Raw genomic sequence first — 24,051 nt, forward strand, 5'->3', positions numbered from 1 at the left:
TCATATTTTTTCAGTGCCGTTGCAACTTTGAATGGTCACTAAATGAAGTGAAGTCAGGGATTACTTGTATAAACTTCAGGATGAGAGCACCTGCAGATGGTCTTCCGAATTCAGTCTTGGCTAACAAAGAGAGAGAGAGACCCTAGTTGTGAAGCTAGAACCTCAGGGGTTGGCACTTTTATGACTCGTGGACTTCAACTCCCAGAATCCCTGAGCCAGCCATGCTGAGGGGAAAGGGAGAGGTTTCCAAGCTGAGCCATCCTGGCTCAGGAATTCTGGGAGTTGAAGTCCACGAGTCATGAGGGAGCCAAGGTTGCCTACCCCTGGTATAGGTTATGTTCGACTCTGTTTTGATCAGCCCAGAGATGCAGAGGGGGGCCCTCTTCTGTCCACTGAAGGACATGCCTTTAAAATGCAACAAGCCTTTTCTCTGAACACAACTACATGACTCAAAGTCTGTTTTCCTGACCTTAAAGGTAAAGGTAAAAGTTCCCCCACACGTGCGTGCTAGTCGTTTCCGACTCTAGGGGCCGGTGCTCATCTCCGTTTCAAAGCCGAAGAGCCAGCGCTTGTCCGAGGACGTCCCCGTGGTCATGTGGCCGGCATGACTAGATGCCAAAGGCGCACGGAACGCTGTTACCTTCCCACCGTAGCGGTCCCTATTTTTCTCCTTGCATTTTTACGTGCTTTCGAACTGCTAGGTTGGCAGAAGCTGGGACGAGTAACAGGCGCTCACTCTGTTACGCGGCACTCGGGATTCGACCTGCCAAACTGCCGACCTTCTGATCGACAGGCTCAGCGTCCTAATCCACTGAGCCACCGCGTCCTGACTTTAGCAAGTTTAAATTATGTGGACTTCAACTTCCAGAATTCCCAGGTCAGCCATGCTGGCTGAGGAATTCTGGGAGTTGATGTCCACACATCTTCAAGTTGTCAAGGTTTGGGAAACTGAGGAAAGGCTCGTCTGGTTCAAATTGTTGCAGACCAGGTACTAGAACTGTTCCTCACTGTGTCCTCAACTTACAACAGTTTGTTTACTGATGATTTGAAGTTACAGCAGGGCTGAGGAAAGTGACTTACGACCCTTTTTTTACACTTACAAGAATTGCAGTATCCCCATGGTCATGTGATCAAAATTCAGATGCTCAGCAACTGACTTATGACGGTTGCCGTGTCCCAGAGTCATGTGATCCCCTTTTGTGACCTGCTGACAAGCAAAATCAATGGGGAAGTCAGATTCACTTAACAACCGTGTTACTAACTTAACCATTGCAGTGATTCACTTAACCACTGTGGCAAGAAAGGTTGTAAAATGGGGCAACACTCATTTAACAATTATCTCACTTAGCAACAGAAATTTGGGGCTCAATTGTGGTTGTAAGTCAAGGACCATCTGTATTTCTTGCCACTAAAAACACATAGCCCTAATACCTCTGCCCCTAGATGTTTTAGGGCAGGGGGTCTTCAAACATGGCCCTTTTGTGACTTGTGGACTTCAACTCCCAGAATTCCTCAGCCAGGCACACTGGCTGGCTGAGGAATTCTGGGAGTTGGTCCACAAGTCACAAAAGGGCCAAGTTTGAAGCCCCTGGTTTAGGGCTTGGAAAGCTTAAATCAGCAGCTTAATATTTAGCTTTTTGCCAGACAAAGCGTGACCCCCTTGGATCATTGTTTCAGAGGTATTTCCTTGCCAAATTTCTCAATCTTTTCAAAGTGGCAGAGCTCCTAAGCCTTCGCTGGAAAAGTGTGTGTGTGTGTGTAAATTTGAATTGTTATATATATGTGGGTGTGTAAATTTGAACTGTTATATATCTGTGTGTCAATTTAAATTTTTATATATGTGTGTCTATTTAAATTTTTATATATGTGTCAATTTAATTTTTACATATGTATGTGCGTCAATTTAAATTTTTACATATATGTGTGTCAATTTAAATTTTTACATATATGTGTGTCAATTTAAATGTTTACATGTGTGTGTAAATTTAAATTTTTACATGTGTATGTAAATTTAAATTTTTATATATGTGTGTGTCAATTAAATTTTTATATACATTTGTAAATTTAAATTTTTACATCTGTGTGTGTAAATTTAATTTTTTACATGTATGTATCTAAATTTAAATTTTTAGAAATGTGTGTGTGAATTTAAATGTTTACATATATATATGCGTGGAAATTTAAATTTACACACATATATATATATATAGAGAGAGAGAGAGAGAGAGAAGTACGTACTCTGCTTACAAGGGTTACTACTGAGTACCTACTTGCAATGACTGAAACAGCGTAGCAGAATGTACAGGGAAGCACTGCAAGCAGCAGTCCTTCGTTACAGAAAATCCCCCTTTATTTCATAAGTGTGTGAATTTATGTGTGTGCAAATTTAAATTTAAATAAAAATGTATTGGCTGCCCACCTTGCCATGAGGTAATTCTGGGTGGTTTACAGAAGTAACAAATATGTACATGTTAAAACCTAAATAGATTAAAACCAAGGATTAAAAACCAGGATATGTGGGGAAAGTGGAATGGGATGGAATGGGTGGGAGAGGGTGTGGGATCTGTTGTCACCCGATCAACCACCTCAACTGCGCTGTTCCCCCACTGGGGACCCAAGCCAACTGGCAGAGCCAGATCTTTAGGCCCTAACAAAAGGATGGGAGGGTGGGGGGGCCAACCTCACATCTGGGGTGGGGCAAGATGTTGCAGAGGGGAGGAGCCAGAACAGAGAAGGCCCTCCTCCTGGACCCTGCCAGGCGGAATGATTGGTCTGACGGGACCCCGTAGCATGCCTCCACTGCCATCATGAGTGGGATGGAGCCAATCCTAGTGGGGCGGGTTTTTGTCATTTTCTTCTCCCGAAAGTTATAATATATTATATTTCTGCATACTGCTGGCTTCTTTCAAGCCTCTTGCTTCTCAGAGGCGCTGTTGTTGCATTACATTTATCCTTGCACTGTCAACTTTGGATACAGCAGTAGGACTCTGAAAAGGCTTTGAAGGTTCGTGAACATACCCCATTTGAAACCTGCTTTGTTTTGCTGTTTTTTGCAGAATTCTGCTTCCAGCTGCTGGAGTTCATCCCTGTTTGCACCTCCTTCGTATTCATCACCATTTTTCCTGAATGAAAACCAGTAAGTGCATTTGTGTAAGATTACAAAACACTATACAGAATAGAGCTGGAAGGGGCCTTGGAGGTCTTCTAGTCTAACCTCCTGCTCAAGTAGGAGACCCGGTCTATACCATTTACTAAACAGGGTGAATCCTGGGATAGGAGTCCACTAGGAAATCATCAGGGCTGCACACTAGCCTGGGAAATTAAGGAAAAACAAACAAACAACCCCAGAGGGAAACAGTGTCAAAACCTGTGTTAATATACAGAAACCAAAATGGCTTGGAAACATTTCGAACCATGCAAATAAAAACAGACATAAAAGATAAAGAAATAGAGCATCTTACTTATACAGTGGTACCTTAGTACTCATCTGCTTTGAAACTCATCGAATTTCACATTTTGACACAAACAACGCACAATCTAGAACTTGTCAGCTGCCTTGTGACAATATTCTGTTCTGTTCTGTTCTGTTCTATATTCAATGTAGAAGAGGAGAAGAGAAGAGAAGAGAATATAGGACAGAAGAGAATGGAATGGAATGGAAGAATAGAATAGAATAGAATAGAATAGAATAGAATAGAATAGAATAGAATAGAATAGAATAGAATAGAATAGAATAGAATAGAATAGAATAGAATAGAATTATTTATTGGTCAAATGTGATTGGAGTCACAAGGAATTTGTCTCCGGTGCATAAGCTCTCAGTGTATATACAAGCAACAAGTGATAAATTGCTAAGCACATTTGATTTGTGCTTAGATTGTAAGCCGCCCTGAGTCTTCAGAGAAGGGCGGGAGCCCGATCTCTGCTCCTTCTGCCGCGACCTAAAAACATACTTGTTCGAACAAGCCGGCCTGGCCTGAGGGGGGATTGGGGGGGGTTTATTATTATTTTATTGGGGTTATTTATTATGTATTAATTGTTCTTTTAACGGGCATGTATTTAATTACTTTTAACTTTTGTAATTTTGTATTTTATTCTTGCCCTGTACACCGCCCTGAGTCCTTCGGGAGAAGGGCGGTATAGAAATATTAATTAATTAATTAATTAATTAATTAAATTAATATAAATGGGATTAAAATAAATAAATAAATCATGATTATAATCATAAAAAGCAGTCATTTTAAATCATAAGAGAGAACACTCAGTGAAGATCATAGGACACTAAATAAAAGCAATCAATATAAATCATACTAGGATACTCAATAAAACAGTTAATATAAATCGTAAGATACAAGCAACAAAGTTATAGTCATAAGAAGATGAGATAGGTAATAGGAAAGATGAGAAAGATAATAGTAATGCAGCCCTACTAAATAGTTTGACAGTGTTGTGGGAATTAGTTGTTTAGCAGAGTGATGGCATGGAGGGAAAACTGTCCTTGTGTCTAGTTGTTTTGGGATGCAATGTCCTATAGCAGGGGTCTTCAAATTCTATTCTATTCTATTCTATTCTATTCTATTCTATTCTATTCTATTCTATTCTATTCTATTCTATTCTATTCTATTCTATTCTATTCTATTCTAATTCTATTCTAATTCTATTCTATTCTATTCTAATTCTAATTCTATTCTATTCTATTCTATTCTATTCTATTCTAATTCTAATTCTAATTCTAATTCTAATTCTATTCTATTCTATTTCTATTTCTAATTCTAATTCTAATTCTAATTCTAATTCTATTCTAATTCTAATTCTAATTCTAATTCTAATTCAGTCCAGTCCAGTCTAGTCTAGTCTAAAGAGAGGGATAGCATCAAGGTCATGGAAAGTGAAGTACCCCTAGTGAGGCCACACTGGGAATACTGATTGCCATGATACAAAAAAAGATTGGAGACTCTATAAAAAGGGTGCAGAGAAGAGCAACAAAGATGATTAGGGGACTGGAGGCTAAGCCATAGGATGGACAATTGCAGGAACTAGGCAGAATAGAATAGAATAGAATAGAATAGAATAGAATAGAATAGAATAGAATAGAATAGAATAGAATAGAATAGAATTAGAATAGAATAGAATAGAATTAGAATTAGAATAGAATAGAATAGAATAGAATAGAATAGAATAGAATAGAATAGAACACAATAGAATAGTGTTGTGGGAATTAGTTGTTTAGCAGAGTGATGGCATGGAGGGAAAACTGTCCTTGTGTCTAGTTGTTTTGGGATGCAATGTCCTATAGCAGGGGTCTTCAAATTCTATTCTATTCTATTCTATTCTATTCTATTCTATTCTATTCTATTCTATTCTATTCTATTCTATTCTATTCTATTCTATTCTATTCCTATTCTATTCTATTCTATTCTATTCTATTCTATTCTATTCTATTCTATTCTATTCTATTCTATTCTATTCCAGTTCTATTCTATTCTATTCTATTCTATTCTATTCTATTCTATTCTATTCTATTCTATTCTATTCTATTCTATTCTATTCTATTCTATTCTATTCTATTCTATTCTATTCTATTCTATTCTATGACAGTTCTATTCTGTGACAGTTCTATGACAGTTGTTAAGTGAATCAGTCGATCATTAAGTGAGTCTGACTTCCCCCATTGACATTGAAAGTTTGGAACCTGGCTGGGAAGATTACACATGGTACAGGTAGTCCTCGACTTACGACCATAATTGACCCCCAAATTCATGTTGCTAAGTGAAACATTTGTTAAGGGAGGTCTGCTCTATTCTACAAGCTTTCTTGCCGGAGTTGTTAAGTGAATCACAGTAGTCAGTAAGTCAGTAACACGGTTGTTAAGTGAATCTGGCTTCCCCATTGGCTTTGCTTGTCAGAAGGTCACAAAAGGGGATCACATGACCGCAGGGACACTGCAACCATCATAAATATGAGGCAGTTGCCATTCATCTGAATTTTCATCACTTGACCCTGGGGTGGTGTTGCGACGGTCGTAAGTGCGAAAACGGGTCATAAGTCACTTCTTTCCTTGCTGTTGTAACTTTGAATGGTCACTAAATGAACGGTTGTAACTCGAGGACTGACCTGTATTCACATGACCCCTGGACAGTGCAACTGTCGTAAATACATGTCAGTTGCCAAGTGCCTAACTTTCCATCACGTGACCCTGGGGATGCTGCAGCGGTCGTAAGCATGAAGACTTAGTCATAAGCCACTTTTTCCAGTGCCGTCGTAACTTCGAACGGTCACTAAGCGAAGGTTTATAAGTCGAGGACTACCAGTAGGGATTCTGTTAACAACAGCAACCAGGAACTATTGTTTGGATATTATGGTTCTCTGCTAGTCCAGCATCCAGAGATGATTCCAGCTCTCTTTGGCCAAACTTGGCCCAAACTACTTACAGGTAAACCTCAAGTTACGACCCAGTTGAGCCGAGAATTTATACTTCTAAGTGCTACGTTTGTTAAGTGAGTTTTGCTCCATTTTGCGACTTTTCTTGCCGGATTGTTAAGGGGATCGTTGGCATTTGTTAAATTGTCGTTAAGCGAATCCGCTTTCCCCCATTGACTTTGCTTGTCAGAAGGATGCAAAAGCAGATCACGTGACCCCGGGATGCTTGCGACCGTCATAAGCAGTTGCCAAGCGTCTGAATTTGGATCACGTGACCCTGGGGGATGCTGCAGCGGTTGTAAGCGTGAAAGATGGTGATAAGTCCCTTTTTCCAGTGCCGCTGTGATTTTGAGCGGTCGCTAAGTGAACGGTTGTAAGTGGAGGACTACCTGTACAAGACAATGTGAGCTAATCCTGCTTCATTTCTCTAAGCCAGGGGTCTTCAAACTTGGCCCTTTTATGACTGGTGGACTTCAACTCCTAGAATTCCTCAGCCAGCGTGCCACAAGTCCACATTGTGGGAGTTGAAGTCCACCAGTCATAAAAGGGCCAGGTTTGAAGACCCCTGCTCTTAATCCTATCCTTGAGCAATGGCTTTTCCACTTTGGCCACTTTAAGATCTGTGGACTTCAACTCCCAGAATTCTGGGAGTTGGAAGTCCACCCATGCTATTTCAACCTTCCCAAGAGGCCAATTTATCTTTGGGGGCATCCACGCCCCCAAAGCATTTCGTCATCCAGCTAGCCGACCCAAGACTGGCAGTCGAACGGCTTCTCATGCTTTTCGAACTCGGCACCGCTTGAAAAGAGCTTGCGAACCGTGTTTTTCAACCTAGGTCTGGGCAGGTTGGGGCAGAAAGGGGGGAAAAAAACCCCCAACAAAACAAAGGCTTCCGTGCGGCAGCCTCAGCTTATACTTTGCAGCTGGAGGGCTGCAGCGGACACCGCCCATGCTTGGAACAGGGTGTAGGTCGTCGTTTTTTTTCCAAGAGTATTACTGTAAATCCTACTTTCTGAACCCTCTTGGGGGATGATAACAGAGGTTTTGTTCCTCTCCTACTTACTCGTACTTTGCTGCATATTGAGTAGCAGAGGGTGGATGAAGGTTATTGATTAGGATTCAATCCTCCCTTTTCTCCCCATGGCTGTTCTCACCCAGCCCTTCTCAGCGCCAGCAGCGGGGCTTGACGTAACCCCAGGCTCCTCTGGCACAGGTGCGGGATTCGAAACTCTGCACTGCAGGCCGTCCTCACCTTACGACCACAGTCGAGCCCAAAATTTCTCCTTGCTAAGTGAGACACTTGTCAAGTGGAGTTTCGTCTTCATTGGACGACCTTTCTTGCCACAGTTGTCACTGCAGGGGGTAAGTTAGTAACCCGGTTGTTAAGTGAATCTGGCTCCACCCCCCCCCCCACTCCAGCCCTGTTTATTTTGCTTGTCAGAAGGTCGCAAAAGGGGATCGCATGACCTCGGGACAGAGCAATGGTCATAAGTATGAACCAGTTGCCAAGTGTCTGGATTTTGATCAGGTGACCGTGGGGGATGCTGCAACGGTGTGGGAAACGGTCACGAGTCCCTTTTCATCAGTGCCGTTGTAACTGTGAACGGTCGCTAAGTGAACTGTTGTAAATCGAGGACTGTCTGTACAGGCAGTCTTCTACTTACAACCATTTGTTTAGCCGCCTCTCGAAGTTACAGCAGGCTCTTGCATCCCAAGATCAGGGGATCAAAATTCGGGTACTTGGAAACCAGCTTGCAAAATAACAGACAGGTAATCCTCAACTTATGACCCAGAACTGAGCCCAACGTTTCTGCTTATAGGCAAGGCAGTTGTGATGTGAATTTTGCCCCATTTTACAAGCTTTCTTGTCACAGTTGTTAAGTGAATCCCTTCAGTTGTTAAATTAGTGACCCTGTTGTTAAGTGAATCTGGCACCCCCCATTGACTTTGCTTGCCAGAAGGTCCCAAAAGGGGATCACGTGACCCCTGGGACACTGCAACCGTCATAAATATGAACCAGTTGCCAAGCGTAAATCACGTGACCATGGGGATGCTGCAACGGTGGTAAGTGTGAAAAACGGTCATAAGTCACTTTTTCCAATGCTGTTGTAACTTTGAATGGTCACTAAATGAACTGTTGTAAGTCGAGGACTACCTGTCCAGCATCCAATTATCTCCCATTTCATTTGTGGGCGTGTAGATGAAGGCAGAAAAGGAAAAGGAGACAGATCTTTCCTCTCTGACTTGCAAGGAGAGCTAATCGATTTACCTCAGACTCACTTCTTTACAGGTAGTCCTCGACTTAATGACCACAGTTTAGCCCCAAATTTCTGTTGCTGAGGAAAACAGTTGTTAAAAGTGAGTTTTGCCCTATTTTACGACTTTTCTTGGTGCGGTTGTTAAGTGAATCACTGCAGCTGATAAAGTTAGTTTCCCCGGTTGTTAAGTGAATCGGGCTTCCCCCATAGACTTTGCTTGTCAGAAGGTCGCAAAAGGGGATCACGTGACCCCGGGACATTGTGACTGTCATAAATACAGGCCATTTGCCAAGCGTCCCAATTTCAATTGCACAACCGTGGGGGACACTACAACAGTCGTAAGTGTGAAACACGGTCGTAAGTTGCTTTTTTCCAGTGCCGTTGTCATTTCGACCGGTCACTAAATGAACGGGTTGGAAGTCGAGGACTTACGTAGTACATGGCAATAAGGACCTTAAAAACATTAAGAACCAAAACATGCAAAGCCACAGAGAGCTAGAATTTTCAGGGGTGGGGAACCCTGGCCCTTTTATGACTCGTGGACTTCAACTCCCAGAATTCCTGAGCCATCATAGCTCAGCATGGAAACCTCTCCCTGTCCCCTCAGCATGGCTGGCTCAGGAATTCTGGGAGTTGAAGTCCACAAATCATAGAGGAGCCAAGGTTCCCCACCCTTGAGCTAGATCCACCAAGTTCTTCCTGCACCAGCAGCCTTGCATTTAGAAGCCCGCCTTGCTCACACAGAGAGTTCAACCTGGTTTCATAAATTGGCAAACTCTGGTTCAGGGCCCCTTCCCTTGCCCGCGGGACCCCCAGCGTAGGAGCCATTTCTCCCACAGACCATCCTCAGGGATACCCCAGTCTTCCTGCAGGGGTCCCCCCATGTGCCCTTTGCCACTCTGCAGGACGTAAGGCTTGGCGCCTTGCCTGGCCCCTGTGGCTGAGCCTGTCACACATTCAGCGTGCCCTCCATTTTACTGGAAAGATGATGCAGCTGAAACGGGGACGTTCCCACAAGCTGGGCTTGGGGAGTAAAAGCAAAACTAAGGTGGCATGTGTCAAGCGATGTGGGCAGAGGTGTCACCTAGCAGCCTCACTCTTTTGACGGAAAGGTTTTCAAGGGGGGGGGAAGCTGGCGTCAGTGTCCTGTTTTCTTATCATCGGTCCAGCCCCCCCCCCCCTCTCCAGGATGTGAGCCGGCCACTGTTTATTCTGGTTTGCGTAAGCCGAGGGGGCGGTTTTATTTATTTATTTATTTATTTATTCGTTTTATATACTGCCCTTCTCCCAGAGGACTCAGGGCGGTGTACAGAGCAAAGTAAGTATACAATAAACCAACAATAAAACAAATAAACCCCCAGATCTACAAATAAAACCCCAAATCTATCAGGCCAGGCCGGCTTGATGGAATAGATAGGTTTTTAAATCTCGCCGAAAGGTGCGAAGGTCAGGGGCCATTCGGATTTCGGCTGGTAAGCGGTTCCAGAGGAGTGGCGCACCCACCGAGAATGCTCTCCCCCTGGGGGTCACCAGCCGGCATTCTCTGACCGGTGGCACCCTGAGGAGGCCCTCTCTGTGGGAACGTACAGGACGGAGGGACGTTGACGCTGGCAGCAGGTGCTCCCGTAGGTAATCCGGACCCATGCCATGTAGGGCTTTGTATGTCATCACTAGCACCTTGAATTTCACCCGGAAGGCAACTGGAAGCCAGTGCAGCTCACGAAGCAGAGGTGTAATATGGGAGTATCGGGGAGCCCCCAAAAGCGTCCGTGCAGCTGCACTCTGTACCAGCTGAAGCTTCTGAGTGATTCTCAAGGGCAGCCCCATGTAAAGAGCGTTGCAGTAGTCAAGACGAGAGGTCACAAGTGCATGGGTGACTGTACGTAAGGCATCCAGGTCCAGATAGGGTCGTAGCTGGCGCACCAGACGAACCTGAGTGAAAGCCCCCCCTAGTCACAGCTCCTATGTGATCTTCTAAGGAGAGCTGTGAATCTAGGAGGACACCCAGGTTGCGAGCCCTATCTACGGGGGGCAGTAACTCGCCCCCAATATTAAGGGATGGAATACTCTGAATATCCTGACATGCCGGTATGTACAGCCATTCAGTCTTGTCCGGGTTGAGTTGAAGCCTGTTCCTCCCCATCCATTCCCGGACCGCTTCCAGGCAACGGGACATCACGTCAAGGGCATCACTGATGTGGTTTGGGGTCGAGATGAAAAGCTGGGTGTCATCAGCATACTGATGATAACCCACTCCAAAACCACGGATGATCTCACCTAGCGGCTTCATATAGATGTTAAACAGGAGAGGTGAGAGGACCGACCCCTGAGGAACTCCATAAATGAGAGGCCTCGGGGTCGATCTCTGGTCACCCGCCAACACCCACTGTGAACGTTCCAGAAGGTAGGAGGAGAACCACTGAAGAACAGTGCCTCCCACTCCCAATCTCCTGAGACGCCGAAGTAAGATACCATAAGATACCATGGTCGATGGTATCAAAAGCCGCAGAGAGGTCTAATAGGACCAGGACAGAGGAATGTCTCTTCTCCTGTTGAAGGAGGACTGGTCAGGAGGCTATTCCTCACTGGTACTGGAGCAGGAACTCATGAGTGTGCTTAGGAGACAGTTGTGTGGGCAGGGGATTTAAAAATAAAACCTGGGAGCCTTAACGTCTTGTGGGATCTAGCCAAGCCCGACACCCAAACCAGATTTAACATTGAATCTTGAAAGCTGGTAGTGGCCCCTGTCCTGCATCGATCCAGTTCTCAACTTACCCTCCCAGGGTTTAAAGAGAGATAGGATGTCCAAGATAACCAGTTCCTCCATAGTACAGGTAGTCCTCGACTTACAACAGTTGGTTTAGTGACTGTTACAACAGTTACAATGGCCCTGGGGGGGAAAAAGTGACTTTATGACCGTTTTCCACAGTTACAGCCTGGGCAGCATCATGTGATCAAAATTCAGACGCTTGGCAAGTGGTTCATATTTATGACGGTCGCAGAGTCCCAGGGTCACGTGATCCCCTTCTGCAGCCTTCTGACAAGCAAGATCAGTGGGGAAGCCAGATTCACGCAACAGCCGGGTTACTAAGTTGTCAGCTTGCAGCGATTCACTTAACAACTGAGGCAAGAAAGGTCAGAAAATGGGACAAAACCCAACTTACAAATGTCTTAACAACAAAAATTTGGGGCACAGTTGTGGTCTTAAGTTCGAAGACTACCTGTAGAGAGCCCTTGGGATTTTTTTTAATGAGGGATGCAAATATTATCCCCTCCAGATGCTTTCTGAATCAGCAATATTGCACAAACTGCAATTTTATTTAAAAAAAAAAACATTACTCGTATTCTTCGACTTATGACCACAATTGGGATCAGGATTTCTGTTGCTGTTGTTAAGTGAGCCACACCTTATTTTACAACTTTTCCCCCCTGCCATTGTTTAAGCAAATTGTTGCAGTTATTTTTTGACTTACAACCACAATTTAGGCTAATTTGTTTTGTTACTAAGTGAGACATTTGTTCAATGAATTTTGCTCCATTTTATGACCTTTCTTGCTGCAGTTGTTAAGTGAATCACTGCAGTTGTTAAAGTAGCAACATGATTGTTACATGAATCCGGCTTCCCCCCATTGACTTTGCTCGTCGAAAGGTCACAAAAGGGGATCACACGACCCCGGGACGCTACCACCGTCATATTTATGAACCAGTTGCCAAGCATTCTGAATTTTGATCACATGATTGTGGGGATGCTGCAAAGGCCGTAACTATGAAAAATGATCGTAAATCACATTTTTCTGTGCCGTTGTAACTTGGAACAGTCTCTAAATGAACTGTTGTAAGTCGAGGACTACCTGAAAATACAGGCCAGTTTGCAAGCATCTGAATTCTGATCATGTGAGCATGGGGATGCTGCAATGCAAGGTCTGGTCATAATCCATTTTTTCCAGTGATAACAACAACAACAACAACAATTGGAAGGGACTTTGGAGGTTATCGAGTCCAACCCCCTGCTCAGGCAGGAAACCCTATACCATTTCAGACAAATGGCTGTCCAGTCTCCTGTTAAAAACTTCCATTCTTGGAGCATTCACAGGTTCTGGAGGCAGGTTGTTTTGAACAGAGCTAAATGAATGTAAGTCGAGGACTACCTGTACAGTTTTGGCAAATGTAAATCCGGATTCTGATAATTAACGAATTGATACCATCCAGATCACCTGGGATAGTGAGAAATCTCTTTTTCCTTCCCATCCATAATCATTCAAATGCTTTCACTTTCAAGGGTGAGGACTAGCCTCTTGGTGAGTGCATTATTGCAAGCGACTAAGGCAAGGAATGGTACCTAGTAATTTTTTAAAACAAAATTCTGGAGAGCTGCTGATTGGGGTTAGAGTGTAAGGGTAGAATTAGGTCATCTAAAATGTTAGAGACTATAAACCTGAATTTTTTTTACTAGGTATAATGCCAGAAAAACTTGATAAGCAAAGTACATATTTGCTTCTACATGTGATAATTCTACAAGAATTATATTTGCACCATATTGGAAGAACGAAGAAACACCACCAGAAGAAGAAATAATTAAAAAAAATAGTAGACTGCGGAAACGGACAGACTTACTTTAAGGTTGAAAGAAAAAGAAGAAACAGAATATTTTCCAAACTTGGGACCTGTTTTATCCATGGTTAGAGAAAAGATTTAGGGATTAGGAATTTAATTTGCATTAGTGAATAAGATACTCAGGCCACACGTTTTTGTTGAATGATTATTATTGAACTCTGTTAAAAAAAATAAAAATAATAAAAACTTTGAAAATTAAAATTCTTTGGGGCATTTGCGTGACTGATAGCGATGCGCTAGCTAAAATATTTCCTTTTGAATCTTTCCAAGCATCCATTGTCAATGCTAGTGAAATATGTCCATCCTTTTTTGAAACATACAGGTAGTGCTCGACTTACAACAGTTCAGCTAGTGCAGGGGTCGGCAACCTTGGCTCTTTTATGACTCGTGGACTTCAACTCCCAGAATTCCTGAGCCAGCATGGCCCAGCTTGGAAACCTCTCCCTTTCCCCTCAGCATGGCTGGCTCAGGAATTCTGGGAGTTGAAGTCCACGAGTCATAAAAGAGCCGAGGTTGCCGACCCCTGAGCTAGTGAGTGCTCAAAGTTAACAATGGCACTGAAAGAAGCGACTTCTTTGCGATCGTTTTTCACACTTAAGACCGTTGCAGAATCCCCGTGGTCACGTGATCAAAATTCAGACGCTCGGCAACTGGTTCATATTTACGACAGATTGCAGTGTCCCGGGGTCACATGGTCCCCTTTTGCGACCTCCTCACAAGCAAAGTCAATGGGGAAGCTGGATTCACTTAACAACCGCGTTACTAACTTTACCCACTGCTGGGGTTCACTTAACAACTGTGGCGAGGAAGGTCGTAAAAGGGGCCAAAACTCACTTAACCAACGTCTCGCTTAGCCACAGAAACGTAGGGCTCCATTGTGGTCATAACTTGAGGACTCCCTGTGAAACGTGCATAGAGAAGGGCATAGTTCTTTATAAATGTAATTTTGGTTGTGGCATTGTCTTCTTTGTTTTTCACTTTTGGTTGCGACATTGTTGTTGTGTCACTTTTCTCTTTTGCTCCCTTTTTTTTCTTTTTTCTTTTGTTTTATTTAAATAAATAAATAAATAAAAGCCCCACTCCGCCTGGGCCCGGCGCTTTCCAAATAACATCTGTAATCTGACGACACTTTTCGTTTCTTTATAGGCAATATTTTAATACCCCATCTAATTTCTATACCAATCCCGCCAACGGGCAGTTCTTCTCGGATTCCAATTTCGCACCTCAAGGCCTTGCTGATTTCTTACCCAGAAATGGCGACTTCCCTCAGGTAAGGCCAAACTTTTCTTCTTTTGCAAACGTGAAGCTCTACAGGTAGTCCTCAACTTACGGCCTTTCGTTTAGTGACTGTTTGAAGTCACAGCGGCACTGGGGGAAAAAGGGACTCCGGGACATTTTCCAACCTGACGGCCGTCGCAGCATCCCGATGGGTCACACGATCAAAATTCAGATGTTTAGCAACTGGCTCATAGTTATGACGGTTTTCATTGTCCCAGGCTCACGCGGTCACCATCTGTAACCTTCCGACTCGGCTTCCAACAAACAAAGTCAAGGGGGGGGGGGTTAAGCTGGATTCTCTTAACGACCGTGTGGTTAACTTAAGAACTATGGGGAAAAAAAGGTTGTCCTTGAGTTACGACCGTAATGGAGCCTGCCCCTCACGGTCATGACTTGAAACCATTGGAAAACCTTATTGGTCATGGGACTGACCCCATTTTACCTTGTTTGCAGCAGCTGAATCATTGCAGTCACTAAGCAAACACTGTGCTCGTTAAGCAAACACACCGGTCATTAAATGAAACAGTAGTTGGCTATGGGTATTGTTTGAACCCGGAAATGCCGGCATTCGGCAAAAAGGAAAAAAAAACCCGTTGTAAAACAGAGTGATATGACTGCGAGTTGCTGCAAACAGCCGTAAAAGTCAGCAGCTGTTGGAAGCTCGAACTTGGATCTTAGGTAGCTCGGTCAAAACTTCAACCGGTCGCTAAGCCACCCGTCATAAGTCAAGGACTACCTGTAGAGAGAAAAAAAACCAATTTCCATTCCTCTTTTTTTTTTTACTCCAGCCTGAGGTTTATAACTGGGAGTGTGGTGATCTCATTGGTCTTTTGCTTTGACACTTATGAATGCCCAGGCAGATTTGAGGGTGTGTGTGTGTGTGTAGCCAATTACCTGGAAGCAATTAAAGCTCACTTAATTGTAAGGTGCGGATCAGGGCACCATTCCAAGGAAAACAAGCGCCTTACAATTAAGGCTTCTCTTTTGAACGTTTTATGCTGTCATCAGGTGAACTGATAATCCTTGTAGGAAAGTGAGGATAGCCCAGTTTTCCTTCCTCCCAGGCACTTGAACCATACTTTTCAATGATCCTGGATGTCTTTATAGGCAGTCCTTGATTAGGGACTGCCTCATTTAGCGACCATTCGCAATTACGATGTAAAAAAAATAACTTTCCTACCAAACCTCCTGCTGACAATCTTTGCAGGTCTATAAACTAAATCTTAAGCACAGTCACAGTTTCATTTAGTGACCGCTTCGCTTTGCGACCAAGTTGCTTGTCGCAACTACAGTCGTTAAATGAGAACTACCTGTACGTTAATTCTAGTCATAGCATAAATGTTCTAATATGCACGTGTGCTATTACCCTGTCGTTTTTTTTTCTTCTATTTCCTATTGTCTGGCATGAATGTGAGAAGACCAACCACGGTCTAGATATGTTATGGTGATTTGGATCGCTTTTTATTTATTGTTGATTTTTATCCCAACTTTATTACTTTATAAGTAGCTCAAGGCGGCAAACATACATAACTTACTTTCTTCCTCCTCTTTTTCCCCACAACAACAATCCTGTGAGGTGGGTTGGTCTGGGAGAGAGTGACTGGCCCCAAGTCAATCAGCCAACGTTCACGCTTTAAGTAAGACTAGAACTCACCATCTCCTGGTGATTGGCCCAAACGTATCCAGCCAGCTTTCATGCCTAAGGCAGGACTAGAACTCACCGTCACTGGGTGATTGGCCCAAAGTACCCCAGCCAGCTTTTGTGCCTAAAGCAGGATTAGAACTCACCGTCTCTGGATTATTGGCCCAAACTTATCCAGCCAGCTTTCATGCCTAAGGCGCAACTAGAATTCCCAGTTTCTTGCTTTGTAGCATGGTGCCTTAACTAACTAGACCAAACTGGCTCTCTGAATATATCTTACAAAGATAAAGATGTATAAAACAGGGCTTTTCAACCACTGGTACGGGTACCACCTGTGGTACATTGGCACCTAGCAGGTGGTACGTGACCATCCTAGAAAAGTGTTAGCAGGGGAGGGGAATGAGCTGAACCGGTGGCAGCACCGCACAAGCCTGAGCGAGAGACGGCTGGAGCTGCAGGGCTGTCAGGGCTCAGCGGAAGCGCCAGGATCAGCTCCAGGCTCCAGCTGGAGCTCAGCACTGATCCTGGCGCTTCTGAGCCCAGAAGAATGTTGCAGCATCTCCAGGGTCTTATGATTTACATTCAGATGCTTGGCAACTGATTCACATTTATGACAGTCACAGTGTCCCAGGGTCATGTGAAGTGACCAAAACCTGCTGCAACCACCCAGCAGACGTGGGGGGGAATAAAAACCAAACACCCCCACCCTTCACCCCCACTGCCAATCCTCAACAGAAATACTCACAACATTGAAAACCTCGGACAGGAGGAAGAGTGCCACCAGGTGTCTTGCTCGGCTGTGGCTTGGGGGGCACTTTTTTCAGTGCCATTGTAACTTCGAACAGTCACTAAGCGAACTGTTGTAAGTCGAGGACTACCTGTACTTCATCACTTTTTTTGGGGTTTGGGGGGTTTTTTGGTCATCAAGTTTTTGACACCTTGCTAGGTGACTGGTGGTACTCGGATGTTGCCATATCCTAAAAGTGGTACAAATAGGTGGAAAAGTTGAAAAGCCCTGGTATATAACATCTTTTTCCTATTTTTCTGCGGCAAAGGTCCAGCTTCCGCAGGCAGTCTGATCCACTGACCACCTCTAAAGAAATCCCTACAGTTTTCCAGATTTTAGTTCTCATCCTGTCCTCTGGACATATTTTATTTATTTTTATTTTATTTTATTAAATTTCTTTTTTTTATTGAAGAGTTTTACAGTACATTTTATTTATAACAAAACAATGCAAAACCCCTCCCAACCCCCTCCCCTCTTCCCAACCCTCCCCAACACCTACCTACCTCCCTCCCCCTCCCCCCTCCCCGACTTCCAAGAGCTAAATACAAGGTATAAAAGTAAAAACAATCATAATCTACCATATGCTAACGACAATGAGTTATTAAGTCTATCGCACTTTATCTCTTGTAAAAATTCTACAAGCAATATAAATATCACATCAATACTTATTATTATTATTATTATTATTATTATTATTATTATTATTATTATTATTGAGATTTCTATACCGCCCTTCTCCCTAAGGGACTCAGGGCGGTTCACAGGGCATATATAAATAACAGTACAAAAATTAAAAGAAAATTAAACCAATGCCCAATTAAAATACAAGAATGATAAAATAATAAAAACCAATAAAAAACCCATATACCCCTATCAGGCCAGACCAGCTAATTCAAATAAATGGGTCTTCAACCCGCGACGGAAGGATCGAAGGTCCGATGCCGTCCGGAGCTCAACCGGCAGTTGGTTCCATAATGCCAGAGCACCCACAGAGAAGGCCCTCCCCCTGGGGGCCACCAGTCGACATTCCCTGACCGGAGGCACCCTGAGGAGGCCCTCTCTGTGGGCACGCACAGGGCGGAGGGGAGTTGACGCCGGCAGCAGGTGGTCCTCGAGGTATCGCGGACCCATGCCATGTAAGGACTTAAAGATCATGACCAAGACCTTGAACCTCACCCGGAAGACAACTGGTAACCAATGCAGCTCGCGGAGCAAAGGTGTAACATGGGAGTACCGGGAAACCCCCAAGACAACTCTCGCGGCTGCATTCTGTACCAGTTGGAGCCTCCGAGTAGTCTTCAAGGGAAGCCCCATGTAGAGAGCATTACAATAGTCTAGGCGAGAGGTCACGAGTGCATGAGTGACCGTACACAAGGCATCCCGGTCCAGATAGGGCCGCAACTGGCGCACCAGGCGAACCTGGGCAAAAGCCCCCCTAGTCACAGCCACTATATGATCTTCCAGAGTAAGTCGTGAATCTAGGAGGACTCCCAAGTTGCGAGCCCTATCCACGGGGGGTAAGAGCTCACCCCCCATAGAAAGAGATGGAACATATTGAATGTCCCGGGATGCCGGAATGTACAGCCACTCAGTCTTGTCAGGGTTGAGTTGAAGTCTGTTCCACCCCATCCAGACCCGAACCGCCTCCAGGCAACAGGACATCACAGCGAGGGCATCACTGGGGTGGTTTGGGGTTGAAATGAAAAGTTGGGTATCATCGGCATATTGATGATACCCAACTCCAAAACCACGAATGATCTCACCCAGCGGTTTCATGTAGATGTTGAACAGGAGAGGCGAGAGGACCGATCCCTGAGGAACTCCACAAGCGAGAGTCCTAGGGGTCGACCTCTGCCCCCCTGCCAACACCGACTGTGAGCGTCCCAGGAGATAGGAGGAGAACCACTGAAAAACTGTGCCTCCCACTCCCAATTCCCTGAGACACTGCAGCAGGATACCATGGTCGATGGTATCGAAAGCCGCCGAGAGGTCTAATAGGACTAGGACAGAGCAATATCCCCTATCCCGAGCCCTCCAGAGATCATTCAACAGAGCGACCAATGCCGTCTCCGTGCTGTACCCGGGCCTGAAACCCGATTGGTAAGGGTCCAGATAATCCGCTTCATCCAGGACCAGAGGGAGCTGATGCGCCACCACGCTCTCAACAACCTTCGCAAGAAAGCGAAGGTTGGAGACTGGACGAAAGTTGTTCAATACAGCTGGGTCCAAGGCAGGCTTCTTGAGGAGAGGTCTCACCACCGCCTCCTTCAAGACGGTGGGGAAATAACCCTCACTCAAAGAAGCAGATATAACCGCCTGGAGCCAGCCTCGTGTCCTCTCCCTAGCTGCATAAACCAGCCAAGAAGGGCACGGATCCAATAAACATGTGGTGGAGCTCAGCCTCCCCATAATCCTGTCCACTTCATCAGGGGTCACAGAATCAAACTCCTCCCAGATAACATTGACAAGACCGCCCGTGTCCTGATCGTCAGACTCTGCCCAGCTGGAGTCCAAACCGGTCCGAATCCGAGCGATTTTATCCGACAGATGTTGACTAAATTCCTCGGCACGACCCTGCAAGGGATCCTCCCTCACCTCCTGATTAAGAAGGGAGCGAGTCACCCTAAACAAGGCGGCCGGGCGGTTATCTGCGGACGCGATGAGGGTAGAGAAGTAATTACACCTCGCCGCCCTCAGCGCTGCGAGATAAGACCTAATGTAGGTTCTTAACCGCAACCGGTCGGATTCAGATCGGCTGGACCTCCAGCAGCTCTCTAGGCCCCGTTTCCGACGCTTCATCTCCCGGAGCTCCGCGGAGAACCATGGAGCTCGCTGGGATCTGCACCGGGTCAGGGGCCGCAAGGGTACAACCCGGTCAAGTGCCTCAGTGGCTGCCCTTTCCCAGGCTTCCACTAAGGCATCCGCCGAGTTGTGAGCAGTGGAGGCAGGTGGGGACCCCAGCGCTGCTTGGAATCTATCAGGATCCATTAAGCGTCTGGGGCGGTACCATCTAATTGGCTCCGTACCCCCACAGCGGGGGGTGGCAAAATGGAAGACCAGCCGCAGGAGGTGATGATCGGTCCATGACAGGGGCATAATAAATGGAAAGCCCCCACCAAGATCATCCAACCACCGTCCAGATAAGAAAATCAGGTCAAGGGTGTGGCCTCCCTCATGAGTTGGTTCAGAAATTACTTGCGTCAGGTCCATGGCCGTCATGGAAGCCATGAACTCCCGAGCTAGCTCAGATGAGCCTCCCAGGGATGGTAGATTGAAGTCTCCCAAAACTATAAGTTTGGGGAACTCAACCACCAACCCCGAGAGGATATCGAGCAGCTCGGGCAGGGCTGCCGCTGCGCGACTAGGCGAAATGTACACCAGCAGCAAGCCCAACTGCGCCCCGGAACCAAATCTCACAAAGAGAGACTCACACCCGACTATCTGAAGAACGGTGGTCTCCCGCGGACATAAGGTCTCCCTAATGATCACCGCCACACCCCTACCCCTACCTTGAGCTCGTGGCCGGTGTAGCACCCGGAAGCCTGGTGGGCAAAGGTCAACCAAAGGGACCCCACCCTCACCTTATTCAAATGCTAAATGAAACTTTTTAGTCCCATATTTATTCTGGATGTAATCAATCCATTTTTTCCACTCCACAATGTATCTCTGTTGCGAATGGTCCTTCAAATACGCCGAAATCTTTGCCATTTCCGCCAGGTTGGAAACTTTTAGAGTCCGTTCTTCTATAGTCGGCAGTTCTTCCTTCTTCCAGTATTGCCCTACTAAAAGTCTTGCTGCCGTAATTAAATTCAACATCAACTTAGTGTCCACAACAGTAGTATCAGTAATAATGCCCAGTAAAAACAATTGCGGACAAAACTTTATCCTTTATTTTATTAAATTTCTTGACTTGCCCATCTTAATGGAAGGTCACACTGGGCAGTTTACAATATGAAAATGGTAAAAAAAATTTTTACAAAACGTATACACAATAGGAACAAAATAATAACAATTTTAAAAAATATCGATGCTGATTTCTTTCTTCTCCTGGACGATTCACCTTCAGGAATTCCTGTCTGGCTTAAAATGCACTTCCTTCCATCCGGAATCCATGGGATGGATGATTTAAAATTACTGTCTGGGAAAAGCTGGGGGGTCTCTCAGATAGCTGGAGTGTGTTTCTCAAGTGTTCTAATCTCGGCTAGCTGACAAACAGGAACCTGACACTTCAGAAGTGACCTGTGCAATTGGCTGATGCAATCATGGAGAAGCAAGCTAGGGCTTCCCGTAACGCTGTAGTTGGTATACTGGAGGGGGTATATGCACGCCGCCTCACTTAGATCCTGCTTTTAAATTTCTTAACCCTTCAGAAATATTAAGCTCCAGATGGATTGAATTGTTTGTAACCAGTTTTTCCCCCCAAGTATAGGTAAAGGTAAAGGTTCCCCTGCACATGTGTGCTAGTCATTTCCGACTCTAGGTGCCAGTGCTCATCTCCGTGGTCATGTGGCTGGCATGACTAGATGCCAAAGGCGCACAGAACGCTGTTACCTTCCCACCGTAGTGGTCCCTATTTTTCTACTTGCATTTTTACGTGCTTTCGAACTGCTAGGTTGGCAGAAGCTGGGACGAGTAACAGGCGCTCACTCTGTTACGCGGCACTCGGGATTCAGCCCGCCAAACTGCCAACCTTCTGATCGACAAGCTCAGTGCCACTTTAAAATGCCTGGACATGAACTCCCAGAATTCCCCAGCAAGCTGGTTGAAGAGTTCTGGGAATTGGGAGTCCACATGTCTTAAAGTGGCCAAAATAACAGAGTAAACAGAATAACTGAATTGGAAGGGACCTTGGAGGTCTTCTAGTCCAACCCCTTGTTTACGCAGGAAACCCTACACTATTTTAGACAAATGGCAGTTCAAACACTTGGGAAATCTTTGCCAGGGGCAGGAATGCCACCAATAGGGTGAACCTTCAAGAAAGTAGTTATAAATTAAAACATGGTTTCTCAACTTTGGCCACTTTAAGGCGTGTGGACTTCAAATCCCAGAATCCCCCAGCCAGCAAGTTAAAGTGTTCAAGGTTGAAAAGTATAGCCAGTGTGGGTGAGAGCTATGTGGTTGGGGACCCTCTGGGTGTTTCATAAAAGCATAGAGATAGTCCTCGATTTACGACCAATTTTGCGTGAGGAAAATTTGTCACCAAGTGGTGCGGTTGTTGAGTGAGGCATCAGGTGACCACCCCCGGTTTTACAATCTTTTTTGCTGCTATTGTTAAGTGAGATATTGCCGTTTGCAACATTTCCCGCTGGCTTCCCCACTGACTTTGCTTCTCGGGAGATGGCTGGGAAGATCCCAATCGGCAATCACATGAGCGCAGGACTTTGCAACTGTCATAAAGGGTGAGCCAGTTGCCAAGTCGTATGAACCACGGGGATGTTGTAGCCGTTGTAGGTGTGAGGACCGGTCGTTACTTTTTTCAGCACCTTTGTCACTTTGAACGGTTGCTGAGTGAGTGGTCGTAAGTCAAGGATTACCTTGCAGGAGGAATTTAAGAGGTGATGACTGTGGGGTTTGTTTGTTTTTTTTTCCTTCTGGTTTTACAAGGCCTTTTCTGGGAATCTGACATTTTCATTTTGCTATTAATGCTCAGTATTGTCTCTCTCTTTTTAGCCTGGCGGTTTGCTGAATTGATCTTTTTTTTTTCTTCCTCCCGCTAAGAGTGCTCTGGATTGGTCTTCCCTAACCTTATGGTCTCCAAATATATTTGTGCCAATTTCTAGCTTGCATGGTGAAAGGCTGACAGGAACTGGCCTTCCAATCCCATCACCCTCCAGAAGCGGTGAATGCTCCAACACTGGAAGTTTTTAAGAAGAGACTGGACAGCCATTTGTCTGTAATGGTATCGGGCCGGGATAGGCAACCTTGGCTCTTTTTTATAACTCTTGGACTTCAACTCCCAGAATTCCTGAACCAGCCACACTGAGGGGAAAGGGAGAGGTTTCCAAGCTGAGCCAAGCTGGCTCAGGAATTCTGGGAGTTGAAGTCCATGAGTCATAAAAGAGCCAAGGTTGCCTACCCCTGGTCTATGCCTAGGCCACTTTATGACTCGTGGACTTCAACTCCCAGAATTCCTGAGCTAGCCATGCTGAGGGGAAAGGGAGAGGTTTCCAAGCTGAGCCACGCTGGCTCAGGAATTCTGGGAGTTGAAGTCCACGAGTCATGAGGGAGCCAAGGTTGCCTACCCCTGGTCTAGGCCTAGGCCGCTTTATGACTCGTGGACTTCAACTCCCAGAATTCCTGAGCCAGCCACGCTGAGGGGAGAGGTTTCCAAGCTGAGCCAAGCTGGCTCAGGAATTCTGGGAGTTGAAGTCCACGAGTCATAAAAGAGCCAAGGTGGCCTACCCCTGGTATAGGGTTTCCTGCCTGAGCAAGGGGTTGGACTAGATGACCTCCAAGGTCCCTTCTAACTTTATTATTATTAGTATTATTATCCCCGCCAGTAAGCGGTGCAGGCTGAAGGCGATTGGAAGCAGCCTTCGTCTGATGCCAGGCAGAGAAAGCTGAATGTTCTCGTCTTTCTTTTTGAGGGCTCGAGGGGGGTGGGGGGTAGTCTCTTACACCCTGGCCCCTACCTTATTTTCATCCTTAGATGATATGCTAAAATTGTCACAGAGCTTCTGACCATCACCCTTTATTTTTGGGTCAACCCTGTTTTGGTGACGTTGACGATTAATCCCCCAGACACATGTCCCTCGGCTGTCAGTTGCCTGGGTTGAGATAAATTTGGTTTTACAGGAAGTCTTCGACTTACGACTAGAACTGACCTTGACATTTCCATGGCTCAGTGAATTTTATTAAGTCGTTAAGTGAATTTTGCCCCGTTTTACGACCGGTCTCGCAACAGTTGTTAAGTGAATCACTGCAGTAGTTAAGCCTGTCACACGTCTGTAAAGTGAATCCACCCCTCCCCCCCATTGACTTTGCTTGGCAGAAGGTCCCAAAAGGAGATCACGTGACCCACTCCCCCCACCCCCCACCCCACCCCGGACACG

At 45.3% G+C, this 24,051-nt stretch overlaps 1 protein-coding gene across 2 annotated transcripts in view; it reads left to right on the forward strand.

The window, feature by feature from the left end:
* Positions 1-24,051, forward strand: part of SBNO2 (strawberry notch homolog 2) — a 153,029-nt gene that overhangs the window by 32,825 nt on the left and 96,153 nt on the right. For both annotated transcript variants that reach the window (XM_083363152.1, XM_083363153.1), the window contains exons 3-4: positions 3,057-3,136; positions 14,439-14,562. In XM_083363152.1, the coding sequence (XP_083219278.1) occupies positions 3,057-3,136; positions 14,439-14,562 (204 nt within the window). The remainder of the gene's footprint in view (positions 1-3,056; positions 3,137-14,438; positions 14,563-24,051) is intronic.

The sequence above is a fragment of the Vipera ursinii genome, assembly GCF_947247035.1.
Source record: "Vipera ursinii genome assembly, chromosome: 1".
NCBI lineage: Eukaryota > Metazoa > Chordata > Lepidosauria > Squamata > Viperidae > Vipera > Vipera ursinii.